Source organism: Haliaeetus leucocephalus, unplaced genomic scaffold, assembly GCF_000737465.1.
Source record: "Haliaeetus leucocephalus isolate CR32 unplaced genomic scaffold, Haliaeetus_leucocephalus-4.0 Scaffold284, whole genome shotgun sequence".
In the NCBI taxonomy this organism is placed as follows: domain Eukaryota; kingdom Metazoa; phylum Chordata; class Aves; order Accipitriformes; family Accipitridae; genus Haliaeetus; species Haliaeetus leucocephalus.
This window is the reverse complement of record NW_010972720.1, coordinates 9,370,181-9,396,976: the sequence shown is the minus strand read 5'-3', so window position 1 is coordinate 9,396,976 and position 26,796 is coordinate 9,370,181. Positions and strand designations below refer to the sequence as shown.

General features: G+C 36.0%; 1 protein-coding gene across 1 annotated transcript; it reads right to left on the bottom strand.

Annotated features, from left to right (window-relative positions):
• Nucleotides 1-2,395: 2,395 nt before the first annotated feature.
• On the bottom strand, nt 2,396-24,970 carry FGL1 (fibrinogen-like 1). Its single transcript, XM_010570044.1, has 8 exons — nt 24,888-24,970; nt 19,332-19,407; nt 13,495-13,675; nt 10,863-11,022; nt 8,661-8,758; nt 7,620-7,708; nt 6,872-7,059; nt 2,396-2,937 (listed from the first exon to the last, which is right to left on the bottom strand). The coding sequence occupies exons 2-8, from the start codon at nt 19,395-19,397 to the stop codon at nt 2,778-2,780; spliced, it is 942 nt and encodes a 313-aa protein (XP_010568346.1). The 5' UTR covers nt 19,398-19,407; nt 24,888-24,970; the 3' UTR covers nt 2,396-2,777.
• Between the last annotated feature and the right edge of the window lie 1,826 nt (nt 24,971-26,796).

Below are 26,796 nucleotides of genomic sequence, written 5' to 3'. Positions count from 1 at the left end.
AAGATGGTGGGAATTAAATACTGTATTTGCATATTTCTAGCAGTATGCTAGATGCTTTTCAGACAGCTAGGATATCAAAGTCCTTGTTCTGAAGAGCAGTCAGTCCAAATAAACATACAAATGCATTGTAAGATGTACAAAGAAAGATTTGATCCTCCTTCATTTTATTATTTCCAATAGAGAAAGGGAGTCAAATTTTACATCAGAGTATGACAAAAGCACCCTAACTCAGCTGAAAGATTTCATTAGTGTTCTCACAAGTAAACAGGTTGGATTTATGCTGCAGCAAACAAAAAAAACCCCTGCAGATTTCATGAGCACGATCTGTACATGTTAAGAGTCTTTTTTGTGTGCTAGAGGTCCAGCTTTGCTGTATTTAAATCCTCCACATCTTTTACTTAAATTATGTGGACTGTTATCTGTCTTGATACTCTCCAAATACATGAGCTAATCATTCCATTTTCCTGTGAGAAACTAAGGGTGTTTTTACAATTTGTACATAATATCATCTATGTTTTTGCAAAGAATTAAATCCTTCTCCTCTTAGAGTAGCAAAAGAATTTGAAAATCATGATGGGAAATACTGTACTTAAAACATCTTCTTAAACTACTCCGAAACTTCCACCATATTATGAATGACCCATACCTATAGACCTGCTCATATTGTTACACAGGAACCCATTTTAAATTCTGTAATAAAATTGGGTAAAAATACATATCAGATGTTCTGTTTTAATGTTGAATGCTGAATATATATATCTGTATATAAGTATATACATATATACATACACACACAGGCTGGTATGCTTTCCTGTCAGATACAGAATTTAATCTGGTTTAACTGATTAAACAAGGTTCTAAATAAGCAGTTGTAGACTGGTCTTCTCATGCAGAGGTACTGGGATGTGCTAAAGGCTAGAAATGTCTAGCAGAGTATCTACTGATACATCAAGAAAAAGACTGGATTATCTAGAATACCTGCTATTGCCACAAAAAACAGAGACCTCAAAAACTCTATACTGCAGGGTTTTTTCAGCACCATTTTTACATGGTAACATTCTTTTTAGCAGCCTGAATCTCATTTTTTTCTCTACTTAATTCCCCCCCTTTTTTTTTGTTTAGGTATAATCTGATTTATCTTATTGAGTGAGATTGTTTCATATGAACATCTCTTTTTTCTCCCAGTTGTTCTACACATCCTCCCTCCCTTATTCCATGCAATTCTTTCACGGATTCTTGCCAAACTTTGGGGTTTGGAGGATGGAAATGGAAGGGAAAATGGCCATGCAGGGAATTATCATGCAGCTGACCTGTATTCATATCAATGTATTTATAAATTGACTGATAGATTGCCAAAAGTTAGTTTCAGTTATGTTAAGCTTAACTGAAACTGGCTGCCAGTTTCAAGAACTGTATTTGGACAGAGGAAGAGAGACTGGCAATCCAGCCACAAAAGCAAAATTATTTTAGGAAAGGTGGAAAATAAAAGTGCCCAAGTTTGGCTCAGATCCATGTGCTTTTTAAAATCTTCATTTGCATCTGCTCAGCAGAAAAGGATTACATTTCATTAGATAGCTTTCTAGAGAGTGCTCCTATCTTCTCCATGGCAGCAAGCACTAATCAGTGATTCTTCTTATTAAAGTCTATTGTGGTGCTAGGCACAAAAGCTAGGGGTGGACAGAGACTCTCTTATGATCTTTCTTGTACGAGAAAAATGTGGATCTGCAGCTTGAAAAAGGGGAAAGCCCAGTGAGCCAAGACAAGGATATAGGAAAAGATAGTAGGCTTAGAAGCAGAACCACCTTGAAGTGACTGAACAGGGCATTCAAATTTGGAGAGTTGTGGAGACTAACAGATACATAAAGAAGGTAAAGATTTATGGAGTCAAGCACTAAGAACTCTAAACCACCAGATTTTAGCTGCACATGCAATACACTTCTCTCTACACATGCACTATGATAGTCTATGTTCAAAGCAGAGCTCACATTGACATTAGTTGCAGCTTTTGTTATTTAGCATTTTGGTAAACTCCAAATGTCAATAGATTAAAGTCCAGGTGTTGCCAAAAAAAGAAAGGCAAAATGGTTAACAACAAGAAGAAAGGCATAATTACTGACCATGTAAAGATGTTAGATAGAAATGATGTGACCAGCTGTAGAAATGCTTCAGCAATAACAGACAATCCACTTCTCTGTGCTGGATTCAATTGATTCTAGCCTTCATCCCTTCTCTTCCTTCGGTTCCCTGCCTCATTCTTTATAATTTTTATGTATGCTATGTACACAACACATGCAACAAATAAATCAGAGGAATTTACAGGCAACTCACTTCTAAAGCCTTGAATCATTCCAAAGAAAGTATGTTCCATCCACTGATTAAACCAGCCTTATGCTTGTATTTAAATACTTTTTGGTTGTAATATGTACAATTAATTTTCATTTTTGAGACAACACAGTGACAATACTGTTTTTCTAAGAAGTGAAAGGATTTGCAGTCACTGCAGAAGCCAAAAATTCTCCACATTGATGAAGATGTCCTTATTCCTAGGTGAACACCTGCCTTTTTAAAAAAATCCTGTGCACATATTAGCACTAGTATTTGTATCTACAGATTCATAGGCCAGCTTGTCTTCTCATTTACATGTCATAAAACTACTGCTTGCAGAGGAATTATTCCACATTTATATATGCATAGATGAGAAGAAAAATCTGGCCATCTGTTTTAATTTGGATTGATTTGCTAAAAGATTAACTAGATAAATCGTCTTAATAAAATACTTAAACAATATTAGGTTGAAAGTCTGCTGGTCTGACCTTCATGACAACAGATTTCAGAGAATACCACCACCCATGCCAAGTGTACCAAACAATCCCGTTGTCTGTCTTCGCAGTATAGGGGCCTTTGTAGTACAAACCGTTCAAGTTGGCAGAGTGACACCTGGTGGAAAAGTAAAGGAAAACAGAAATAAGGCCCCCTGTAGGAAAGTTGCAAGCATTTGTAGTTTCTGTGTGAGTCAAAAATTTTGCCATGTTGGTAACGGCCCAGTTTGACAGCTGCAAAAATTTGCATTTGTGGACTTCAGTGCACCTAAACAATAACAGTTTAGTTAGGGCACAACTGCAAGTGTTCTTAGCTTCTTTGAAACAAAAGTTCTTTTTGTTCTTTCCACATGTTTTCTGACATTACTAGCTCTCTGAGTTTTGCCTGCTAATCTGTTTCCATGGAGAATTATTCCAGAGTTGTTCAGGTCATGTGTGGCAGCAGGGCATACACCAAGCAAAACTCTGGGAAAGAAATACTGTTTTGCTTTTTGTTGCTCCAGAGTAGCCCCTCTTAACTTTTGCAGTTACCCCACATGGTGTTTCATATGACAAAATCTGAATACCACCATCAGTTTGCCTATTCAGCTGTGGACTTCTATTTGCAAATAGATGAAATCTGACAGCTAATTAAACATATGTATACCAATTCACTGGATCCTCCGAGCTGGTGGTTTTTTTGACTGTACAAAGTCCTTTTTTTTTTTATTCTTTAACACACTGAAGCAGAAATGCTGTTACAGTTCATTAAATACAGTGGTTAAAACAAACAAACAAACCCTAGCAAAACCCAAAAGGCTGGAATAGGGACTAGCACAACCTTGATACTCATTTGGTTTCTACAAGAAAGAAGTTTAGATCCTTATGTGACCATATGGAGAGCAAAATGGTTGTTTCTTCTGCAGCACATTGAAATGAATTGGCTTGGTTTATCTGCCAATTCAGTATTTTGTTGTAAGTGCTGTTAATATCTAACTGTCGAACACCATGATGGATTTCAAAAACAGACTTCAGAAAACATGCAAACAGAAAACAGTCCAGATGAACCTTATGGATATTACTACTGGCAAATCTTAGTCTCTTTGCCTTTGCTTACACTTCATTAACAAGTTTTTGATAACTGAAATAAAAACTGTGATAAAAGCCTCATAGGAAAACTCTCATATATTTATGCTTATTTATTGCTTACAATTTTTAAGCTCAATTTTGGTAATGTGTTGGTTGAAAGCGTATAAACTGCAGATATCAAAAGTTATTTGGTTTTGAGAATGACAAACTTCTATCAGAGCTGACATATTTCTAGCCATACAAATTCTGCATTGAGCAGGTACTCTGTCTACTTTGAATCAAAATACAGATTTCAGTAGAAGAATCATGATTGCTAAGAGGTATCTAGATCAACTGAACTGCTTCTTTTACTTCCTTTGATAGAAGAAGGCAAAACATGATTTTTGTCAACAGCAACATGAGCCAGTAACAACTCTTAATTAGTGCTGGGAGGAACTAATAGCAAAAATATACAGTATTCTGTAACCGACTGAAGTAACTGGACATACTAAAGAAACAACTGGCATGTGATTATTGATATGATATTCTGAAGCAACATTCATTATTCACAAGTCAATAAACACCTTAAAGTTAGCCTATGTTCCTCCTTTCTTTCTGATAGGCTAATTTTTAAAGCAAAAAACCTGCACTGCAATAGTTTCAGAAGTACAGTCAACTCTCAATTTTCTGTGGACATTTTATCTGAATTATATATTCACTGTATGACAGATGTGGAGAGATGGAGTTGGTTCCCTAAAGAACTGTTTGAATTCTACCTGGACTTACTGACTCCAGTATGGCCCACATGGATGTAGGTATGCTGTTTCCAGGATGATCAGTCAGGCAGAAAGCCTGAGTGAGTGAGACCTGTGGCTCCAACTTGATGCCTGGCAGATCCACTGCGATCATCCATGCATAGTGTAACTAAAACTGGGAGTGCTGGGGAGAGAATAAGCTCATGTCCAACTAGACTTGTTAGCTCTTCTTTTACCAGTTATGAACCTACTGACCTTTGCAACGCCCTGGATGCAGGAAAGCTTATGACTTCGGTGAGTACCAGAGTGAGCCCAGTTCTGTGGATTTGCATCCAAGCTGAAAAATCTCTTCTAGAGCTTTGCTTACAAAAGAATGCAGAGAGGCCATTTTTCTGCAGAAGTCCAGGATAACAAGTGCTGAGCTGGAGCAAGACCAATGGCTTTAAACTACATCTGAGCTACTTCCATGTAGCCTCACTTGTGTCACATCCCTTGGTATTCATATTATCTGGGTGTTTCTGTATTTCATTAGTCCAGATAGCATAAAGCTGGCTATAAAAAATTCCTTCATAGCTGGGAGCTCCTATAAAAACCAGCCAAGAACACTAATTCCTTCTATGTTTGCTAATCTGTGCATGACAAATACGTGTTCTGAGTGCTTTCCTCTCTCTGCCAGTGCTGTTCTTTTGGGTAGTATTTAAGGATACTGAAATTTTATAGTATTTTGCAGTATTAGGCTTAACATAACAAAAGTCAGTAGCAAGGCAGTTGAACAACACTATTAGTAACTCATTTTCATTATCCAGATAGACTTTCACTTTAAGAGCTTGAGCTACACAGCCATAATAGGAACTAGCCTGGTAGGAGTCAGCTATCTTTAGTAGTTATGTAGCACCAACTACAAGGTATTAATAACTGTCAAGTTCTGCCATACAGCTACTTTTGCAAAGGGGTCATTCTTTTGCCCAGACTAATCCAATGTTTTAACAAAAAAACCCCACGTTTCTAAAAGACAAAAAATGTATGCAGTTATCTAAAAGCGATTGGTGATTCACTTTTAATGACTCCATGGCATGGTATCAGAGTTTTATGCTACTTGAGGTCTAGATATTCCTTTAAATCCATGAAAGTTCTGATTTCACAGGAAAAGGATCTCCAAAACAGTTGCCTTTCTCTTTTATATCTTAGCTTTTGTAAGAACTGCAAAAAAATCTTTTTCTACATGTGATTTTTTCCCATATGTCTCAAACATTACGCTGACCCACTATCCATGCAAATATATTAAAACGTATTAAAATAAGTAATTAATTGTGAAACATTGAGTTAATAGCTACATCACATCAGCTAAGGTGGTCACAGACTACTGATGGAAACAGAATTTGGAAAATGAGGAGTTAAAAAACAGAAACAAAGGGTGACACAACAGAGAGAAACAATGGAGTTGATCCAGCCTGGCAGCTCTTGCCAAGTGAACTGAGATCACAGTGAGAAACTAGTATGCTTCCCTGAGTTGTATTTTAAACCTCTCTATTACACAGCTAGATTGCATAGTTTCTTTTCATGGCTGTATTTATCTAATTAATTAAGGGAAGGAACACAGCTGCCTATACAGACAGTGCTAAGGCTACCAGTTTTATCCTTTCTTTTTGAATTGGTATTTTTTGTGTAAGTAGGATTTTAAAATTCTTTTACTGAACCCTATTAAAAAAATCTTCCCCTCAGTCCAGCCATGCTCACTGACAGAAACTGAGTGGACACTTCCCATCTTGATATAGAAGGAATAACAAGAATGAGATGCTGTGAACTGAGGTGAAAAAAATGAGGCTTAATAACCCAGCACTAGTTTAACTTGTCAGATACTCTGCAGTATTGCCACATCTGGTCTAGTGCAACGCAGGAGAAATGCAAGAATGAAGTACAACATGGATACATCTGCAAACTCTACGTGAACTACTTGTGTAAAAACTGGTTACCTTAAAGGGGCAGAATTATCTTCTCCTTACTGTCTGATAACAAAGATGACAAAGCCTATGGCAAATACCATTATCACAGACCAGCTTGAGCTGTGCAGCAGGTGCTGTCCCTTCTAAGGTGAGTTTCAGTCTTACCAGCACTGAGATCTCTGGTAGGGGTCAAGGGCAGATTGCAAATATAATAAACAATGCCAATCCTATCTTCTACCATAAGTTATTATTGTTTGAATATGCATGAAGCAGAATAGTTGACAGTACTGATATAAAATCAAAATACCTGTTAAACCACCAGCCAGCCTTCTCCTCTTCAGCACAGTTCCCTTCATAATTGTCATTATCCCTGTCTCTAGTACTGAATTTCATTCCTCGATGGTCAGCCCACCATTTTACTTCAGGATGAAATCCGCCAGTAAGGGAATCACCAGCTGTACCAGAGTATTCACCACAACTCATCTTGTATGAATGCTAATGAAAAATGTGAAGAAAGGAAAAAAAAAATCCAAAATGTTTTTAACCTTTAGTATGTCAGAGAGTAAAACCACAAAGAGGAAACTTATCTGTTCCATTTGCTACTATTTTTATGCTCAGAAGTGTCATGCCACTTAATGTATACCAGATAATGAAGGGGTGTAAAGATGCTTACTGGGGGTAAAATTTGTCAATAACCTTATGTAGAAATGATATAATAAAAACAGTATTAGAGTTAGTTTGCAGTACATATTAACAAATCACAACATCATGTAACATTATTGTTGCTAATATCAACAAAAATATAAAAACTGCTTTTATCCATGGCTGCTAAACCAAATGATTCATACAGCTTACAGAAAGTGTGAAAGTGACATATCAATGTAAACCACTATTATTACATTATTTGAAAATCCCAAGCATCTGTAAGAAAGAAAATATGATAATAAGGTTCTATACAAACCTTTATGAAAATTAGGGAACCTGTATTTTTATTAGCTGTCTACAGAATGCACATTTTCATTAAAACCCCTAGTCATTATTTAGTATTTTATTACCTCTTCACCTGCAACTCCGAATCTTTCATATTGTGCAAAACGCCGTTCTCCTTCAAAATCAGTTAGATCAATTCTTAAAGTATAGTTCCCTTAAGAAATAACAACACAAATTATTTTGGTTAAACTAGCCTATCCCACTACTTTTCAGAACAGAGTGTTATAGTAGAAGATTAAAATACTATGATTTTATCATGAATCTTATCTCTATCATCACAGCGTATTTTATGGGGTTTTATCTTCTTTCTTTATGCATATTAAAGCATATCTTGCTATTTATTGTCTTTATTCACCTGATTCATCTTAGAAAATTTTGGAGTTATTCCAATACAGATTTTCAAGTGTAGAGAAAAAATACCTAAAAAAAAATATGGCCTTACAGGGTTTATATTTTAGTAAGGTGTTTGAGGTGGTAATGAAATGATGGTGAGAATCAATCAATAAGCGTACACCTAAGAAAACTAGATTTTTATACTCTGAAGATAAAAGAGTTAAACTAGGACCATGTCCTGGAGGCACTGATTTCCATATGAATTAGCTGGCTAAGTCAATGGGTAAGTTTTGTATATGCAGCATTCTACAGCAAAGCAGAAGTTATCTTAGACTGAGTAACTATTAGAAAGATGGAAATAGCTTTCTAAGACTAGCCTAATCAACAGGACAGGCCTAGATTTACCTTCATGTAATAGCCTATGCAGCCATGTAAAGTCCTGACTAAATGAATTGGTACAGCTTACTACCTGACTCTGGACTGGTAGTGATGCTGACTGTGAAATGGGTAGAGACAGTTCTTTTAAGGTATATTCTTGGCTACTGTTCCCTGTTTTGTTGGGGCTCCCTGCATACCATTGGCCCAATGACAGTTTTGAACCTTTGGTTAGAAAACATATATTCAAATGTGTTTTGTTCTGAAACTTGGAGAAGTCCATGCAAACTAACAACAGAACTCAGGATTTATGCTAACAAAAAGGGTAACAAAAAATGGCCCAGAAAAAGCAAAGAAACAGAAACAATAGAAGACTATTGTTACAATACAAATCTTACCTTGATTAGTCAAATAATGAAGATTTTTATTTCCAAGCCAATATTCACCATTTGTCAAAACAAAATTTCCAAAGCCTTCTTCATAGTCAGTCCAGACTCTGAAAAGAGTATAAATTACTAATTTATCAAAAAAGCAATTTTGCTTGGGTGTTTATTTTATCATACAGTCATAGATCACAGAATAATTCAAATTGGAAGGAACCTCAGGAGGTAATCTAATCCTATGTCCTGCTCAAGGCAGGGTCAGCCATGAGATCAGACCAGGTTGCTCAGGGCTTGTCCAGTGAGGTCTTAAAAAATCCAAGGATGGAGGCTGCACATCCTCTTTGGGCAACCGGCTCACTGTTCTCACAGAGAAAATGTTTGTCTTTATATCCAGTCTGAACCTCTCTTGTTTCAACTTACGTACTTTGTCTCTCATCCTCCCACCAGACACCAGGGTGAAAAGCCTGTTTACTCACACTGCTCTGTTTTCTTAGTAACCTCCTTGTAGGTACAGGCAGGCTACTATTAGGTTCTTCTGAAACCATCTCTTCTCCAAGCTGAACAAGCCTTAGCCTGTCCTCATAGGGCAAGTGCTCCAGCCCTTGATCATCTTCTAGTCCTCTGTTGAACTCTTTGTAGGTTCATTATATATCAGAACATTAATAAACAAGTATTTTAGACTTTATTATCTTATTTACATTGTTGATCTTCACAGAGTTATTTCTATTTCTCATATGTGAAAGGCTGAATCCCACACTACACCGGTCACTGATTCCCAGTTGAAAGAATAGCCCTGAGAGTTACATTCAAAGTGGTTTAAGATTAACAGATTTTAAGACCAGAAAAAAACACATTAGCACAGTCCAATCTCTGGTACAGCACAATTTACCCAAAGTGAAAACATTTTTCCTGGTTAAATCCAGAGGATCTAAGTGAATGTATAGGCGTATCACAAGCATTGTTTCTTTATTTTCTGGGATTCAATGAAGCTGTGAGACTCCTGCAGCTGGATATATAATTTTGTAAATTGAGGTATTAGCTAGCCGTTTCCAGCTTTGATGTATTGACTGATTCTAACAATTTTTGAGCTCATACTGGTGCATAGTTTCAAGAATTAATGTGTGTACTGAAAGCATTGAATCTTTTCCCTGTCTACAGTAGCTTTGAAACACTTTCTCAATGGTTTTGGTTTCATGACATGTTCTGATGGGGACAAAAATATGATCTATTTCCCTGATGAGAAGCAACCGTATTTCAACCAATGGGTGAAAGTATGAGGCTGTGGACAGTCAGTCATAAGAGAAAGCAGCCTCTGTGACTTAAGTAGCTGGTAGTCTCTGGCAGGGAAGATGAATGGGTGGTGTGTGGTGGTAACAATTGTAAACTGCTACAGATTGCTTTTGTAGCTTGTCTGACCATAATTTATAAAATAAGAATAGCAAAGTTTTCTTGCCTGGATTGCAGTTTTTCATCCTCTCTGGGGATCACTTCTCTATTTCATAAGGGTATTGTAAAGTTAGTTACAGTATTTATAAACACAGGTAAGACACAAATCCACAGAAGGATGCAGGTATGTGAAAAGCAAATTGGGAAAAGTGGAGGTTCTAAAAACCTTCTTGTTGCTTCTAATATCTGTAAGTATTTGTGGAGTTTTATATTCAAGTCTCACAGCACCAAAAATTTCACTTCTGGACATTTCCCAAAAATGCTTGAGTCTTGGCAGAGACAATGATGTTAGGTGTCCACACATCAAGTTCTCGCCCATCTTATCTTTCCTGGAGGCATTTCACCATGAGCTACAAATTACTCTGTGGTGGGTTTCTCTCATACTTGCTTGCTGATGGTATTTTGGTTCAAGCAGACAGCTTAGTTGTTTTTGGGTTTTTTTTTTTTAGATTTTTACTATCTGCAAAGAAATGGTAGTCCTTTACTTGTCATTAGAAGTTCTTGCTCCAACAATTGTTAATGCATTTGACATTGAAGCATCCTCATGTAAAATGCATAAGCTGTTGGACTAGAAGAGATGTCTCCCAGAAGAGAGCCAGAGCCAGAAGTGGTATCTCATCTGGAGGCTGTCCCACAGAATAACCATTTCTTCTTTTTTTCTGAGATAACAACTTATTCATATAATTCTAAAGTAAAGATTTAACTTAGCTCCATCTGGTTTAATGTTTCTCCACTTTGTTTCTAATTTTAATGACTAAGTCTAGTACCTACCTATCAAAATTCTGGCTGCCATCAGAACGTCTCTGAAAAACAGTCCAACCACCCCCTTCAGACATGTCACAGAAGGCAAGGAATTCAGTAGGACTCTGGATAGGTTTCATCTTATAAAACCCACTTTGCTTATGGCCATCATTGTAGATTTCTGCACAATCTGTTCACAAAACATTCATTGGACAGTTTTTTTAGTCCTGTACTTACTGGCAAAATCAGAAATCAAGCCAATAACAGAAATCAAGTCAAGTCATACAAGAGTCACATATGAACCATGCTAATACAAAGGAAATACCTCTGCAAACACATTTTTATGACCTTTGCACATTTACTTGTATTTGTGTTGCTTTAAAATTTTATTGAGCTGTAATTACTTTGACATTTCTTTAAATGAATCTTTTTTCCACCATAAAATACTATAATTTTTGTTTTCATTTGACTAGCAAAATAATTCCTCTGGTTTAAATGGTGTCACTTTTCATTTACAATGGTATAATCCACATTAGAATCCTGTTACAATTGTATAACTTCTCTACATATAAAACAAACAGTAACTTTTAAAAACAAACATATACTTCTATGTCCAGAAAGTCCACAGGAGAACTGCCAAAACCAAGAGTATGGAATCACCGGTGTTAGAAAAGGGAAACAATTGCTGGACCTGATACTGTTGTCCCTTGTACCAAAAAGGAGCAAAAATACATAGAAGACTACCCCCAAAAAGTGCAATGTATGTGTAAAATGATACCACTTCATCTTGATAACATCTACAGTCTTGTCTCCATTGGTGTTAATGACTAATCAGAATTTACAGCAATGACAAAATTCAGAGCTCATGAAAATGTAACAGCAATGTAATTGTATAATCTTATCTTTTTTCCTCTAGGAGTTAAGAAATTAAAGGAGTTCTTTGTTTATATGTAATCTACCATCAAGCAGTCATACAGGAAAGACGTATAACTTTCAACATTTCTGTTTTTCCTGGCAAAGGTAGGGCTGATTAACTGTAAGATTGTCCCTGAAACATTTATGAATATGTTGGCTGAACTTCCAGGACAGTTTGGAACTTTCTGAACTATTGTATGTCTTCTCAGTGAAAGTGTCAGTGAAGATTAGACATAGAAAATAAACACTTTATACTGAAAACAAATAGCTATGCCAGGATTTGAATAAACGCTAATAGAAAACATGATTTAAATAACAGCTAAGTTGTCTTTCTGGAGAATGTTTGATTGGCTTATAGAAAATAGCTTTTCTTGTCCATTATTTTCTTAGTAGGTAACAAAACACTTAAGCATATTTTAATTTTTAGCAGGTGTATATAGTGTGGATTTTTTACCCTCACTATCTAACCCCAAATTATCCAGCTCTGTTTACATTAAAATGCTACAGCAGTTTGAATGAAATAATGAAGTATCAACAGGGAAAAGCATTTTCCAAGCAATAAGGAAAGTGAAAAATTAATGGGAAAAAAAATATTCACAAACTGGAACAACTTAGATCTGTTATTTAGAACCACATTTTAAGAAAATAAACTGAGGCACATGCTAAGAAATGACAAATAGCTTTCAGCTAAAAGTGGGTTTAATAATCTTTTCCAGTAACAAATGAGTCAGCCATAATAATAACAAGAAAGTATTCCATGATGCTGAATACATAAATAAATATACAGCTAAAATTTAAAGTCAAACTTACAACTGCTTTTAATTTCATTTTAATGGTGCTTTATTATATTTGAGGCCTTGTTATATGTTGTTATTTTTTCCAGCAGCATAAACACTACAAGTATGTTCAAACTAGGCTATTAAAAATTATATATGTTTAGACTCTGTAGCACTGGACAACTAGAAAATAACACCATCCAAGAATCAGGCCCCCAAATTGTATTTTCAATTCAACTATTGGTTTGGATGGTGTTTTATTATTTTAAGAGTTTGGGCCTCATTCCAGCTACTACGGGCTAACACACTTCGCCTTCTTCCACTGCAGAGGGACCGGATCACCATCAGAATGCCGGTGAGATTACAAAAATTACTTAAACCCAGTATTTTAGAAGCTGTGATGTCCTGAGCTGAACCTAACTCAGTCAAAATGGTACAACGTACAAAATATTATTAAAGTGAGATGCAGATGTCATTATGCCAGGCTTATGTGCGTAAATATGGATGGCACAGGGACTTTACAGATTAGAACAGAGTTGGTGTGTGCTTGTAACCCATGCAACTTTGCAAATGTGTGAATGTGAACTGACCCTGTGGGTTAGAACTTTTTGAGATTAGTCAAAGGTTCTTTAGAAATCTCTAACTGTTTATTAACATTTTGTAAATGTCTATTACTGGCTTTTATCTGTTTTATGGCTGATATTTATTCTGAATTTATTGTTCACTGATAGTTTTTTACTTATGTGCTATTAATAAATCAATAAACCGCTTCAATCCTAATTTGATTTATACCGTGTGACATTAACCATTTTTCCCTGCAGCAGTAGGCCTAGGTAAAAGCTGAACACTGTGTTTTAAACAAACAATTTTCTGTGAGCTTTTACAACAATAAGTCAATGGGCCCAATTGTGCTAAAGCTTCTGGTTATCATTACAATGAATGGAAATGAAAAGAATAGCTTCATTTCTAACCTGAATACTGTCTTTTTCCTCCCAAGTCAATGACACTGTTTTCATCTCCTCTGTCACTGTACTGAATCTCTTTCTTCTCTAAAAGCTGTATAATTTTTAACTGCTGCTGTTTCACACGATATTCCAGAAGCCTCACCTGGCCCTGAAGTCGTATTTGCTCTTGAAAACAGTTCTGTAGATCCTAGAAAGGAAAACATATCTTATTATAAAATAATTTTTTGTTACATTTAACATGTGACACAAAAACCCAACCAACCAAACCATAAATAAAATTCAACTTGAATAAAACATTTTTGCCACAATTTCCTATGGACACTATGTTGAATTCCACCTCAATTGCTACCTCTGTTGAAAATTCATATATTACAAAGTGTCCAAACATATACATGCTTTGCAAAGAGACCTTCTCTGTAGTGGCTGTAACCACCAGGTCTCACTGCAAAGATGCAGAGGGGATTTTAGGGAAAAACACTACAGTACAGACCCTATCATAAAGATTGCTTATTCTCTATCACCTGTCATGTACAGTGATTTACTATCTAGTGACACCTGCTACTAACATTGGGAAGGTTCTAAATTTCCAAAGTTTTAAAGAAATACAGTCTACACTGATAAGTTTTCAACTTCATTGTGCACTTTTCAAATGCTTTTAGATTACACACTTCTTATGATAAGAATCTTAACATTGCCAACATAAATATTGTAAAGTTTCAAGCTCATTTTTGGCATGCTAAAGTAAATAGTCCTTAAGAAGCTGTAAATATGCATGAAAAATAAAAGTTAAAAACTTAAAGTCAATATTGTGCTGTGACTAGTACACTCAATTTTGCCATGCAGAGTGGATGAGAAATGTGGCAATTCTGATATGGTGATACCTAGAACTCATTTAAACCTGGTGCAAATATGGATACACGACAAGAGAGCTGGAATAACTGTTCCAAATTCAAACATGCTGAATGTACACAGAGCAATAAATAATTGGTTTTAGATTAATGACTATGGTAAAATAGTCAAAGTGAACACAATCCAATCTAGGGAGCTTAGATGATTAAAATATTCTGTACAGTTTCAAATAGATATTAAACAGATTTGATTTCAACATGGGGAAAAAAGCCTTTGGGATTTTATGATACATTTTACAAATGTGACATGAGGTTTTGCATCAGTAACATTGTGTCAGCAATTTTATATGAGCAAAGAGACTTCAGCAGTTACGGTGCTTGCACGGAGCACAACTAGCACTGTAAAAGCAAAATCAGAAGGCAACTTTTTGGAAATCCGATATGCAAGATCAAATATGCAGTAGTTCTAAATTGGTGCAACCTTATTCATAGGGCAACATTATTTACATGAGCTAAGGATGTAGAACTGTAACATTTGCCATCCATATGGGAAAGCTGATCTCTTAGAATGTTGCCCTATCACACTGAACTATAGAGAGATCTGAAATAGCATAGTGATGTGTACCTCCAGTGGCATCCACATACTTGTATCAGGCTCAGGCTTCACCTATTTTCTGTACACTCCCACCAAAAAGTTTCTTGTCACTTTCTTGCTGCAGTGATTTTTTTTTCTTTTATCTGAAAAGCTGATGCCATTCTGTAAGTTACTATGCAGCAGAAACAGTTCTGACTTCCTTGTGGTACCATTCACCAGAAGTCCAAGAATAAACTCTGTGACTGAAACTAACAGTATTAATTAGAATCTGCATTTCATAACTCTACTACATGCAGATTTTTTTCATAATTAATTTGTGGTACTAGTTAAAAAGCAGAGGAACTTCTGGTACTGTCAAGGAACATCCATATAAACAGTGACATGACTATGACCAGTTATTTCTGATAGAAATAAGTGTTTCAGGCCCCTTCGCTTTTTCACTAGAGAGGATGCAATTCATTTTCAACAAATAAGCAAATGAACTAGAGACAATTCAAGAGTATTTGAAGATAAAAGAATCATTGTCGATGAGTTCAGTAAAATGGTTCCTAGCCATCATGTTCCATTGGCCTGCAATATTTAGTCTCACTGAAAAATCTGATGATCAGACTTTGCAGAACAATCCTGAATATAGGCCTCTAGTTCAAGTATTTCTGAAGTGTATCAGATGCTTGCTTTAATTCATGCTTAACTGCAATCTATTACGCATGGTGGAATAAAAGAATGGGCAATACACATGTGGCAGGACTAGGCAGTTTGTCAGTGACCTGTTCGAGAGGAAGAGGTTGACCTGCCTCTCTGAGTTTGGGCTGCCCATGTGAGGCTGCTTTGACAGCAGGTGTGTCTGCAGACTCCAACTGTCTGCTTGCTACCAGGTCCTCAGAGGCCATTAAGATGCTTGGCCACAAGGAGGAGCTGTAAAGTCAGAGGCATGTTTACCAAACGCTAACATTTTTAGAAGAATAAACAAAGCAGTCAATGACCTAATATCCCTAGAGTCCTATCTTATTTAAGAATACTCCCTTGAAAATCTTCTTCAGTTGTTGATAGCTATACGAGATCCCTAGTAAGGCCTCCTTTTCTTCCAGCAGGAAACGAGAAAAGAAAATACTTAAAATACATGCACTTACAGAGACAAACTTGCTACAGCGGCTTAGAGGGATGTTATTTGACTATAAGCACTGGTTAATTAATGTGTGACATGTTGCATATTACTACTATGCAGTCTTTCCAGGGCGGTTGTCTCAACTTGTATCTGCAGCCTCATATAAACCCTTCACAAAAGCTGAGTTGAATTGGGAAATTCAGAAGAGGATTCCTTGACAGGTCTCTGCAAAGTCTCAGACTAGTCCTGAGTACATACAGAAAATTATGGTGAACTGGTAAGCTGCATAGGTGGGTTGAGAAAGAGTGAATAAATAATAATAAAAAAATTTCCAGGCTCACCCTGATGAGCAAATGCTAACTATGGAAGTAAAGCTGTCAAAAAAACCACGTTAACAGTCAGACCAAATAGTAATCCTAATCATATTAAGTTAAGAGTGATAAAGGAGCCACCATGCCTCACTTACCAGTTTTACTACAGCTTTTGTTTATTCAGAAAGTTAGCCTTTGTCAGTCTTAACTTGGTACTTGCAACCTTTGAGAACATGGTAAAATACAATAGGAAAGACCTGGGTGATCCTGGAAATGGTGGCCCCTCTCACCAGGCCCTTGCAATTTCATAGGCAAGACTTCAGGTGAGTAGTCTCTTTAACACATGGCAAGGTCTAAGCCACGAACAACTGCTTTCAGTTCTGGTGAGAGCATGAGTCTATGTGTGGGAGGAGAGGTAGCTACAGGCAGCTAAGTGTGTTTCTTTCAAATGTAGTGAAAATGTGTCTATCAATTCACCTATTCATACTGTTAAAAGCCATTCTGCTATGGTGATTAAATTATATAGTAAAAGTACAGAACTTCTTAAAAAATATTATTGGACCTTAGAAAGACTTGGTATCTAAATTCAGTATGACACTACTTCAGATACCACCATAAAAGGTCCTTTCCTCTGAATCAAATTAAACACAAGTCTGCAACAGGCTATGTCTCTAAATATTGTTCTTAACTTTGCATTTTAAATTAATCTTCTCTTTTTGTTTACTTAAAAATTGTGAATTAATTCATAAAAATTAAAAACACTGAGCCGATTCTCATCTGCTTTACAGACAATACACTCATTATGGGGTAAAGAGTAATATATCTACATTACACATAGCAATTTCCTGATGAAAAGGATTTAAGCTCACAGTGCTGGTAAATAGTAAGTGACAATCAAGAAATCACCAGCCGTACTAAATAGCTACACAATAAGAAATGACTGAGCAGAAATAGAGTTTTGAAAGTAACATACATATGAAAAGTACTGGTATCTGATACTTTGCTTTCTCTCCCTGACTGCAGCCTCCTCATTGATGTCTCTTTCTGTCAACTCTGGACAAATCCTATTACACTTTGCTGCTCGACAGCAAAACCACAATTCTCATATGTGGAGTTTTTCCTATTTTCACCTATTTTTCCCACGGGACAATCACAAGTTAGCTGTGTAACTTCAGGGTGGATCAATGTGGCTTTTAGATCTGCAGGTTACCAGACTGTTCTTTTAATGTGCTACTACACTTTTTCACAGGATAACTTTTTTAAAATCATTGGAGTTAAATCAATGCATAGCCAGAGTAATATAGAGGCAAAATGTAACTCAGGATTATAAGAATCAGCAGCTATAACATGTTGCTATTCCTTTTGTTAGATATGGACCAAAGTTAAACTATTACAATGCTGAAATAATAAAAAACCCGTGAATTTGATTGTCACTGTCTCCAGTGGACAGTAGTGCCCACTGATTGAAACCAGACTGAACATAATCTGCTCTGTTTCAGTGAAGCAACTGTTTGCACTACACATTGAGAAGCAATTATCTAACAAGTGCTGACAGCTCTGCTCTTGGACATGCAGTCCCATACTTAACCAGCTGCTCCAATTAATGTGCATTCACAATCTCTATTTCATTATTGTGTGAATTACTTAGCAGGTAGTGACCTTCCATTAAAATTGATGCTATAAATTAGACTCTGAATATTTTATGAAAACTATAAAAATACAAAATTTTTACTTGAGGTGTTATTTCTTGTATTTTTAGAATTTAAATGAGCTCCAAAAAAATCTCTTTTGAGATTAGTGCTTTGCTTTAATGAGATTAAAATGTGAAAACTTAGAGATAAATTTCAGAATATTCCCAGTTTTTAGTCACAGGGTCAGCTAAAGCCCATAATACTCCAAATGAAAAATCAAAAGAAAGCAAATGCATTTCATTGTAATGCCTTTTTCTCAGTAGGCTTCTATAGAAATCAGTAATATTTTTCTCCACTGAGCAGAAGTGATTACAGAGGCAGGTGCTTCCTATTCTGCCCTTACAGAGCTACTTATCTGAACAAAAGGCTTCCCATAAGGTAATGTAAGCCACAAACAGTGATGCTCACCTAGTTGTAAATTCAGCAACCACTTCCACCTAGGCAATTATGAATCAACAATTCAATCATCTCCCAGGTCTCTCCTATTTAGGACCTGAATATCAAACTAGGAAGGACAGCCAAGATAGACAGTACAGGACTGATGAGGTTAGAAGTATTTTAAGCAGTGGAGTAACTATGATTGTGTTAGGGGTTTTGTTGGAGAGGCAGAATACATAGCAGAAGGTTTTGGGAGCTAAAAGTAAAGGAGCTTTGATCTTTGTTTCTGAGTGTGAATTATAGTAACATCAGAACGAGTAAGAATATGAAGCTGTGGATCTTATTTGAGATGAAGTTATACGGCAAGTGGACACGGTAGAAAAGAATAGAAACATTCTTCATCCTGAGTGTCAATGATGAGAAATACTACTGCGGCAGCCACTGCTTTAGGAGTTCCTGGGGTTTGCCTTTCTGTAAGTATGCTGCTCAAAACTAAAGGTGTTATTCTGAGTTAGCATTACCCCTGAACGGTAGTATAATTTTCTTGTGTGCCTTCTGTACAACATGCCTGTTAATGCATCGTATGATACCTTTTTAATATTCTTTTACCTTCTGTTTCATGTTGGATGCAGTAACAAACTGACTGGATTACTTTCTTTAGTGCTATGGCCCAGTCATTTATCTTCCCTTGTATATTTATGCATTTGTTTCCTCTTTCCTTATCAGAAATTTGTCCCCACTGAACATTATTTGAGGTTATTTCCCCAGTGTTTCAGTTTTGTTCTGAATTCTAATCTTTTCCATCAAAGGTTCTGCCATCCCATGTAGCTGAGATACATTGTAAACACTACGGAGGATAAGGTATGAACTATTCTGAAAAAAACTCTATAGGCAAATTTAATTACTAGAACTTACAGAGCTGCCAATGACATCCATCAAGCTAGCTGCAAGGACAAAATCAATCATTATCAAAATCTTCATTCTTTGGAAGCTGTGAAGTAGAGGAACAAATGAAATAACTAGTTAACTTAAACATTAAATATTTACACCTGACATGTTAAATTTTATTCAAAATAATCTATTTAAGCTATAAATATTTTCATACATATTGTAAATATAATGTATATTTAGGCTTCATTACAAATGTCTAAAATAATCTGATCAAGTACAACTCCAAAACCCAGTAAAACCAGAATTTATCCTTTTAGGCCACTTTGTATCAGAGCTCTCCATGTATTTTAGGTCAGCTATTCAAGATTCAAACCCACACATTTTATTGTGAAACATGACAAAAGCAAAATAGCATTTTAAAATGATCTGAAAAGCAGGGCAATATTCCTTGTTGGCCCTTTAAAGTTGGGAGAAAGCTCTCTGTTACATTCAAGTAATTAAAACCTGAATTGGGCTAGTTGTCCTTGAACTAAAGAAGATTTGTGCAACTTTTGTGTGCCAGGAGAGAGTGGAGATAATTTTACTGTTATAGAGTAATTTTGGGGAAAAATGCATAATAGTTATCAGCTTTTATTGTAACAGTGACAAGGATAACATCTTTCAATGGATAGCTATGCATATTTTGTACTGTATGACCCACAGGATTTTAAATCCTATTATTTCATATGAAAATTATTTTATATGCCAAAACAATCATCATTGTATCTTGCTGCCTTGCAAACATTAGCCAATATAACTTCACAATTTTCTGTAAGGTAGCTGTGTGCTTTTCGGCTCACAGATGAGAAATGAAGGCCTCCAATTACTAAAATATTTACATAGATTATACATGAAGCAATTCTAAATTGATTAGGTAAACTGCTGCAAGCTATCAACTGAGGAATGTTTCTTTTTTTTTTAAACTTAAAATATTTTCATTTAGCATATGCTAACGCTGTTTAATCGAAAATGTGTCCACTCTGCTTTTTCTACTTATTAAACTAAATCAGCTAACTACATGTTAAAACATTTGTAGTTAGACAAAGCGTGAGACCTATAATAGAGATTAATGATTCAATGTCAGCACGTGCTTATTGAAACACCAACTTTATGGATTGTTCCCCTGTACTCGGCACTGGTGAGGCTGCACCTCGAGTACTGTGTTCAGTTTTGGGCCCCTCACTACAGGAAAGACATTGAGGTGCTGGAGCGTGTCCAGAGAAGGGCAACCAAGCTGGTGAGGGGCCTGGAGCAGAAGTCCTATGAGGAGCAGCTGAGGGAACTGGGGCTGTTTAGTCTGGAGAAGAGGAGGCCGAGGGGAGACCTTGTCGCTCTCTACAACTACCTGAAAGGAGGTGGTAGCAAGGTGGGTGTCAGTCTCTTCTGTTGGGTGGCTAGAGATAGGACAAAAGAAAATGGCCTCAAGTTGCGGCAAGGGAGATTTAGGTTAGATATTAGGAAAAAATTTTTTACTGAGAGGGTTGTCAGGCATTGGAATGGGCTGCCCAGGGAAGTGGTTGAGTCACCATGCCTGGAGGTATTCAAAAAGCGAGTGGACAGGGTACTTCAGGACATGGTTTAGTGGGCATGGTTGATGGTTGGACTCGATGATCTTGAAGGTCTTTTCCAACATAAATGATTCTATGATTCTATGAAATTTCCACTCATGTTTCTACAGGAATTAATATAGAACACCAGTGGAACTTTGGCAGACTCTGCTTTTTACTGTACCAAGATAAGCAAGGTGCTTATGTGAAGTATGTTTTTAAGTTCTTGTAAAATTGGACGAGTCTATCTTTATTTTCGCCAACCTCTGAAAACCTCATGCAAGACTACAAATTACAGCCCAGCCAAATTTCAGGTTTTCAACACCTACCTATAAAATACTTAGGATGCTTTTTAAAATTACAGTTATCTTATTTAAGTAAGCAACTTTTTTTATTTTTAGTTCTGAATTTTGCTGGTTTGAAAGCATCATATTTGAAAGCATAGAGTTGTAAGGCCTGAGTATATCTGTATAAAGCTCATTATACCACTTCCACTGGACTGACGCAGACACAAGGTGTTGAGGGTACTCTGTACCCACTGACTCGTATTACAGACAGCTCAGAAAGATTTGGGTTTTTTTTAAACATCTTGGACACATGCAACTTCAACCATTAAGCTGCAAAGCACTATATTAAGCTAGTGTCTATCTCTAGGGATTCCAAAGGAATCCATTAAAAATTACCTATAAAATGTTTCTTGAGTAAAGTGTGAACTGAAGATCTCAGGCTAAGTTATTTCTATGCCATAAAATTTCTGAATTTTAAGTTGTAAGTTGTTATTAATTCTTACCAAATAAATGTTATATCATTTGAATTAGAAACTTTATCATTCAATGCAACAAGTTCTGCTACTGTTTGAAGTGGTCAATCCTATGAATTTTGGGCTTAAAAAAGGAGGGGGGAATCTGCAAGAATTGCCAGCATTGAATTCTGTTATTAATTTAGATTTTGGAGGTTTCTGCCATGATAAAACATGTACTTTCACCTTACAACAGTAGTAATTATGGCTATTGCAGCCACCACTGTTTTGAAAGCAGCTGTTGCCATCTGTTGCAATGACACTGTCTGTGAGAGGAGTGACCAAAGAGTACGTTAACTATCTGGCCAACCTACAAATGGTCTCTCTCTGATAACTGCTGTCCCAACTCCATGCATATCTTAAATATGTTTTCCAAGAGAGAAGGGACTATATTTTTTTCACCAGAAGATTCATATTTAACTGTTCTGCTTCATTCTCTGTTATTTTCATTATAAAAGCACACTGTTCTCCCTCACATTAGTCTTAATATTCTATTAATATAACTGTTCTATCATGATTTCAGTGACTGTGAATGCCTGAGTACCACAATTAATCTTAAAAGGGTTGCACAGCTTTACAACTACGGTATTCTTATTTTTAAAAAAAAAACTATCAAGTAAACATTGCATACCGTTTAGAGAAATTTATGTTAGTAAAAAAAAAATTAAAAAATTAGACGACCATCAGGCACAATCAAGGCAGATCATGTCCCTTACAGCATGTGTGAGCTACTATGAGCAAGTTGCACAAAAGGAACAAAGAGCTGTGGAGCATAGAGTGTGTGCAGTTGGTTTGTCATCTTCAGATGAAGTTACCTTTCTATTTAAAGGGCGCCTCTTTCTAAAGCATGTTCCTGTTGTGGGGAACTTCGTAAGGGCTGCACTTGGAAGACAACTTTGCATGTATCAGCTTTAGCACTGAACTAAGATATGCTCAAAAGCCATACTGAAATATAGGAATAGTCTCATAAATAAAATTCTAAATGTGATGATTTAAATACATTGCTCAAGATATTTTAATCCAGGAGTTTAATTTTTAAGAAAGGAAGTTGGACAGTAAACCCAAGATGGATTATTCATCCTGTAGTCACTCGCAATATGAGCTCACTGTGGTCGTAAGAGAATTAAAAGGCGTATAAAGAGCTCCATTTACCAGACCTGTCAGTCAGAAACAGGGAAGACATTGAAACAGAGAGGACACAGGAAAAAGAAGAGTGGACCTGAAGTAGGAACGAGGGGTAGGGGGACAAAAATCTTTGTGCTGTTGCCCTCCCCCAAAATGAGAAAGGTCAAGAAGACTAGGAAGAGACATGAAAACGCAAGCTCTGAAAGGAAATGGCTGACCTAATGGTGTTTCTCTGCTTCTGTTACTGCCCAGCAGGGAGACCCAGACAAGGTAGAAGACAAGGAACAGTGCTGATCCTGGAAGGGGCAGTACCTTGTAGCTTTGAGCCAGTTTCTCAGCAGGTATAAACTCCTGTAGTTTATCTGATTCCACAGTTGCAGTCACATGAGATTCACTGAGTGGTCAACTCTACAGTGATAAGAAAAGTCGTAAATAGGGTCAAGGTCTATATATGTTCAAAGCGCTTTGCATACACTAACTGAATCAACAGGTTCAGTCTTGGAATAATTGTTTACTTAGTTTTCCACATTTCTACAAAAAGTTTCAGAAAAGGTTGTATTAGTAACAGTTCTCTGAAAATGTACATCCATGCTCTTTGGTAATATGTAAAGCTAAAGTTTTGTTCAAGGGAAGCTTAAAATCTTGCTCTAGAAAGACTGCTTTGAAAGGCAGTTTCTTAAACTAATTTCTCCACTCATTTAAATATTTACCCTGGTTGTTACATAACTATTTAAAATGCATTCTCCAGAAATGTACGTGGAGGGTAAAATAATTTAAAATTTAGAGAGAAAATACAACCACTGATAAACATTCACACACAATGCAATAAAAACATTCACTCAAAAAAAAAAAGCAAAAAAAATTACAGATCTTAATCCATGTCTCAGATGAAAACAATTGCATAACTTAGCAAATATTTTTGTGTTGTTGATGCTAGTGAATCCAAAGAGTTAGTAAGTGCTGAGAGACTTTCAAGACTTTTGTGATAACACCTGTGTCGGTTTAACAAAAACAAAAACCCAAATTTGTGCAGGGGAGGTCCCTTTCCAGGAAAATCTTAAGATCAGACAGTAGATATGTGGATTAATTACCACACATCATGATAGAGTGAGAGAAACTTAGTGTAGTATTATAAAGTTAAAAGCACAAGCCCTTAACAGTTAGCTGAAAAAAAAAAAAGAATCACTGTTTTAATAAAATTGAAGTTTAAGGGCAACTTTTGTGAAACCTTGAAATTTTATCCATATGAGATTACTCATTTACTATTGAAAGATTACACCTGGAATGTGCACTCGCACAGCTGTGCAGAAAGATTTCTCCAAAGCTACGGAATAAAAATTCTAGAAAGGTACTTTTTTCCTTCTCTGTGCCTGGGCTTTCTTCACAGGCTACTCAGACAACCAATCCTATGTTCAAATTTCCCCTAAATTTGATGTTTTTCCAAGTCTTTCTATAACAAGTTACTAAATAGATTTAATGACATTGGAGAAACTCTGTGCTATGAAAACTTTGAACTGTCAGCCTGTTTTCTTGTTCTTGAATTCTGGAGACAGCAAACTAGATAGAATTCAGAAGCCTATTTCTGTTTGTACAGTGTCAATAAGAATTGCATTGCTAATAATTACAATAATAATAAGTGAGAGTCTGCCAAAAGGACAGACAAGGACTTGAAAGAATTTTGTTTGCTTTCTTAAAATTCAAACCGGTTTTAATGATTAAACTCATGCACAAGTTTTGCTTTGTTTTCAATAGGTAGTATTACAAAAATTGCCCCATTTTCCTCATCTGAAAAATGGACAATAATTCATGATTTGATCTACTTTTAGGCTTAAAAAGCAGCCTTGTTCATAGAGCCATACATTATTATAAATTTAGAAACTACAGATTTGAATATGAGGTTTATTAACTAGATATAATAGCAAAATAGCTAGATCCTGCTAAAACAGTCATACATCGTTAGCAACATTGCACCAGTTTTATGGCCTTCAAAAACATATTACTTTTAAACCATAACTATAGCAATTAGCCCAAATTCTTCCTTCTTCCCTCACAGGTAGCTAAAATGTTTACCTTTACCCTCTGGATAGAACTCAAAGTTGTTAAATCTTCTTAAGCTGATGCAAAGAATTCCAGAGCCCTTCCCAGGCTGCGATTGTTTTTGCTATTAAATTCTGTAGAGTTGAGGCTTACATCTGCTATGAGTCACTGGGCAGGAATGTTACTGAGAAGTTGCAGTTATCAAGACTAAATTACAACATAAGAAGAAGACAGTAATTCTCTGCCTAACACAACACTTCTGAAATAAAAATAGACCAAAAATAACAAAGGATCATCCATTCCCTTTCACTGCTCTGAACCAGGAGATTGCTCTCAGCATCATATTCAGATATATATACTCCAGTGCTTTCCTGAATCGCAGCCTAAATCTCTTAGGCTTCAGAGGTATAGAGAGAGCATAACCGATTCAACTGATTTAAAAATAAAACATAATCATTCAGAATAGAAGTTACATGTTAAGGTGATAAAATAAAAACAAATCTGCTAAAAAAACCTGAAAGTAACAAACATAGCACAGACAAAGCCAAAGGGAACAAGAAAAAATGAAAAAGAATCTTGTTTGATCTAAGTCAGTAATTTTTAATTGGAAGGCACTGAGAAACACATGATCTCAGTGACTTGGTTAGACAAAATCACTTTCTTTATAAGCTTTTTAGAGCCAGATGAATACATCAAATAATGTTTTAAAATGCAATTTAGCTTGGGTGTTTGCCCTCCTTCTATGGTGGCTCTTCTCAAAAAGTTCCACAAATGAGTATGCTTAAAGGAATGCTGCTGGAAAAAGTGAACTCTTAAGGACATACTGAACAAAAGCAGTAAAAGGAGTTTTACATTCCACAATACAAATATTCACACCATCAACTTCCTGTTGAAGACTAATACTTGTTGTACACTTCCTCTAAATAATTTCTAGTGTATTATTTGGAATCTGTTTACCTGGAAGTACTTCTCTTTACTAATTACATTACATCAACTAATTAACTTCATATTCTGAATTTCAAATATTTAATAATTGCAATAAATTTCTCATGAGTAGCCTACACTAAGACTCATTTAAAATTTAAAAATCATTCAGCAAGTCATTTTTACTTGGAATCTTTATATGGCTAATGACTTTTGCAATGAGGGAAATACCTGTTCATAGTGTAACTCAACTGATTGTTACTCAGTGGGTGGGCTGTGAATTTAGAAAGTGGAAAAAAGGCATGGCATTTTAAATTCAGATTTATTAACCATTTAAACAATTTATTGAGGGTTACAAGTAGATTCTCCATCACTTGAAGTATTCAAACAAAAACTAGATGGCTAAAATGTATGGCTGTGGTTCAGTTAAATAAGAATTATATCCAGCATCAAGTCAGAGATTTGTATTATTCAAGAAGTCTATAGGCTACCCATCATCAGAATGATTTTGCATGAATAAACATACTAAATAGAAGAGTCTCAAAGAGTATACAAATGGAAGTCATAAAAGCACAAACAGAAGAGAGAAAGGTCTGTCTTAGACCTGTTGGATACTTCCAATACTGGAAACTGGCAAATGTCATAGACCTTAATGTGGCCAGTAAAGACCCAGCTGTTCAAACAAATCTTACTCAGATTTGCTGCTCTTGGGAGAGTTTGCACAGAAATGAAGCAAAATATGGCAAGGATCATCAACTATTCTTTTATCAGTTTTTTGACAAAAGTATGTATAAAGGATAAAATGCTGTTCCTCACTTCCACACTGAATCAACATGTTTATTACTTCCTATAAGCAAGGTAAAAACAGTCAGTTGTATTAAATCCATCTTACATCTTTTGTGGATGTTTAAAATAGCTAGCACAAGAAATCGGTCATCTTTGTTTCCATTGTATTAGCACTTTCAGCTGAATACCTCCCCAGGTATTTTGTCTGACAGAAGTTTAACAGCTTTGGGCA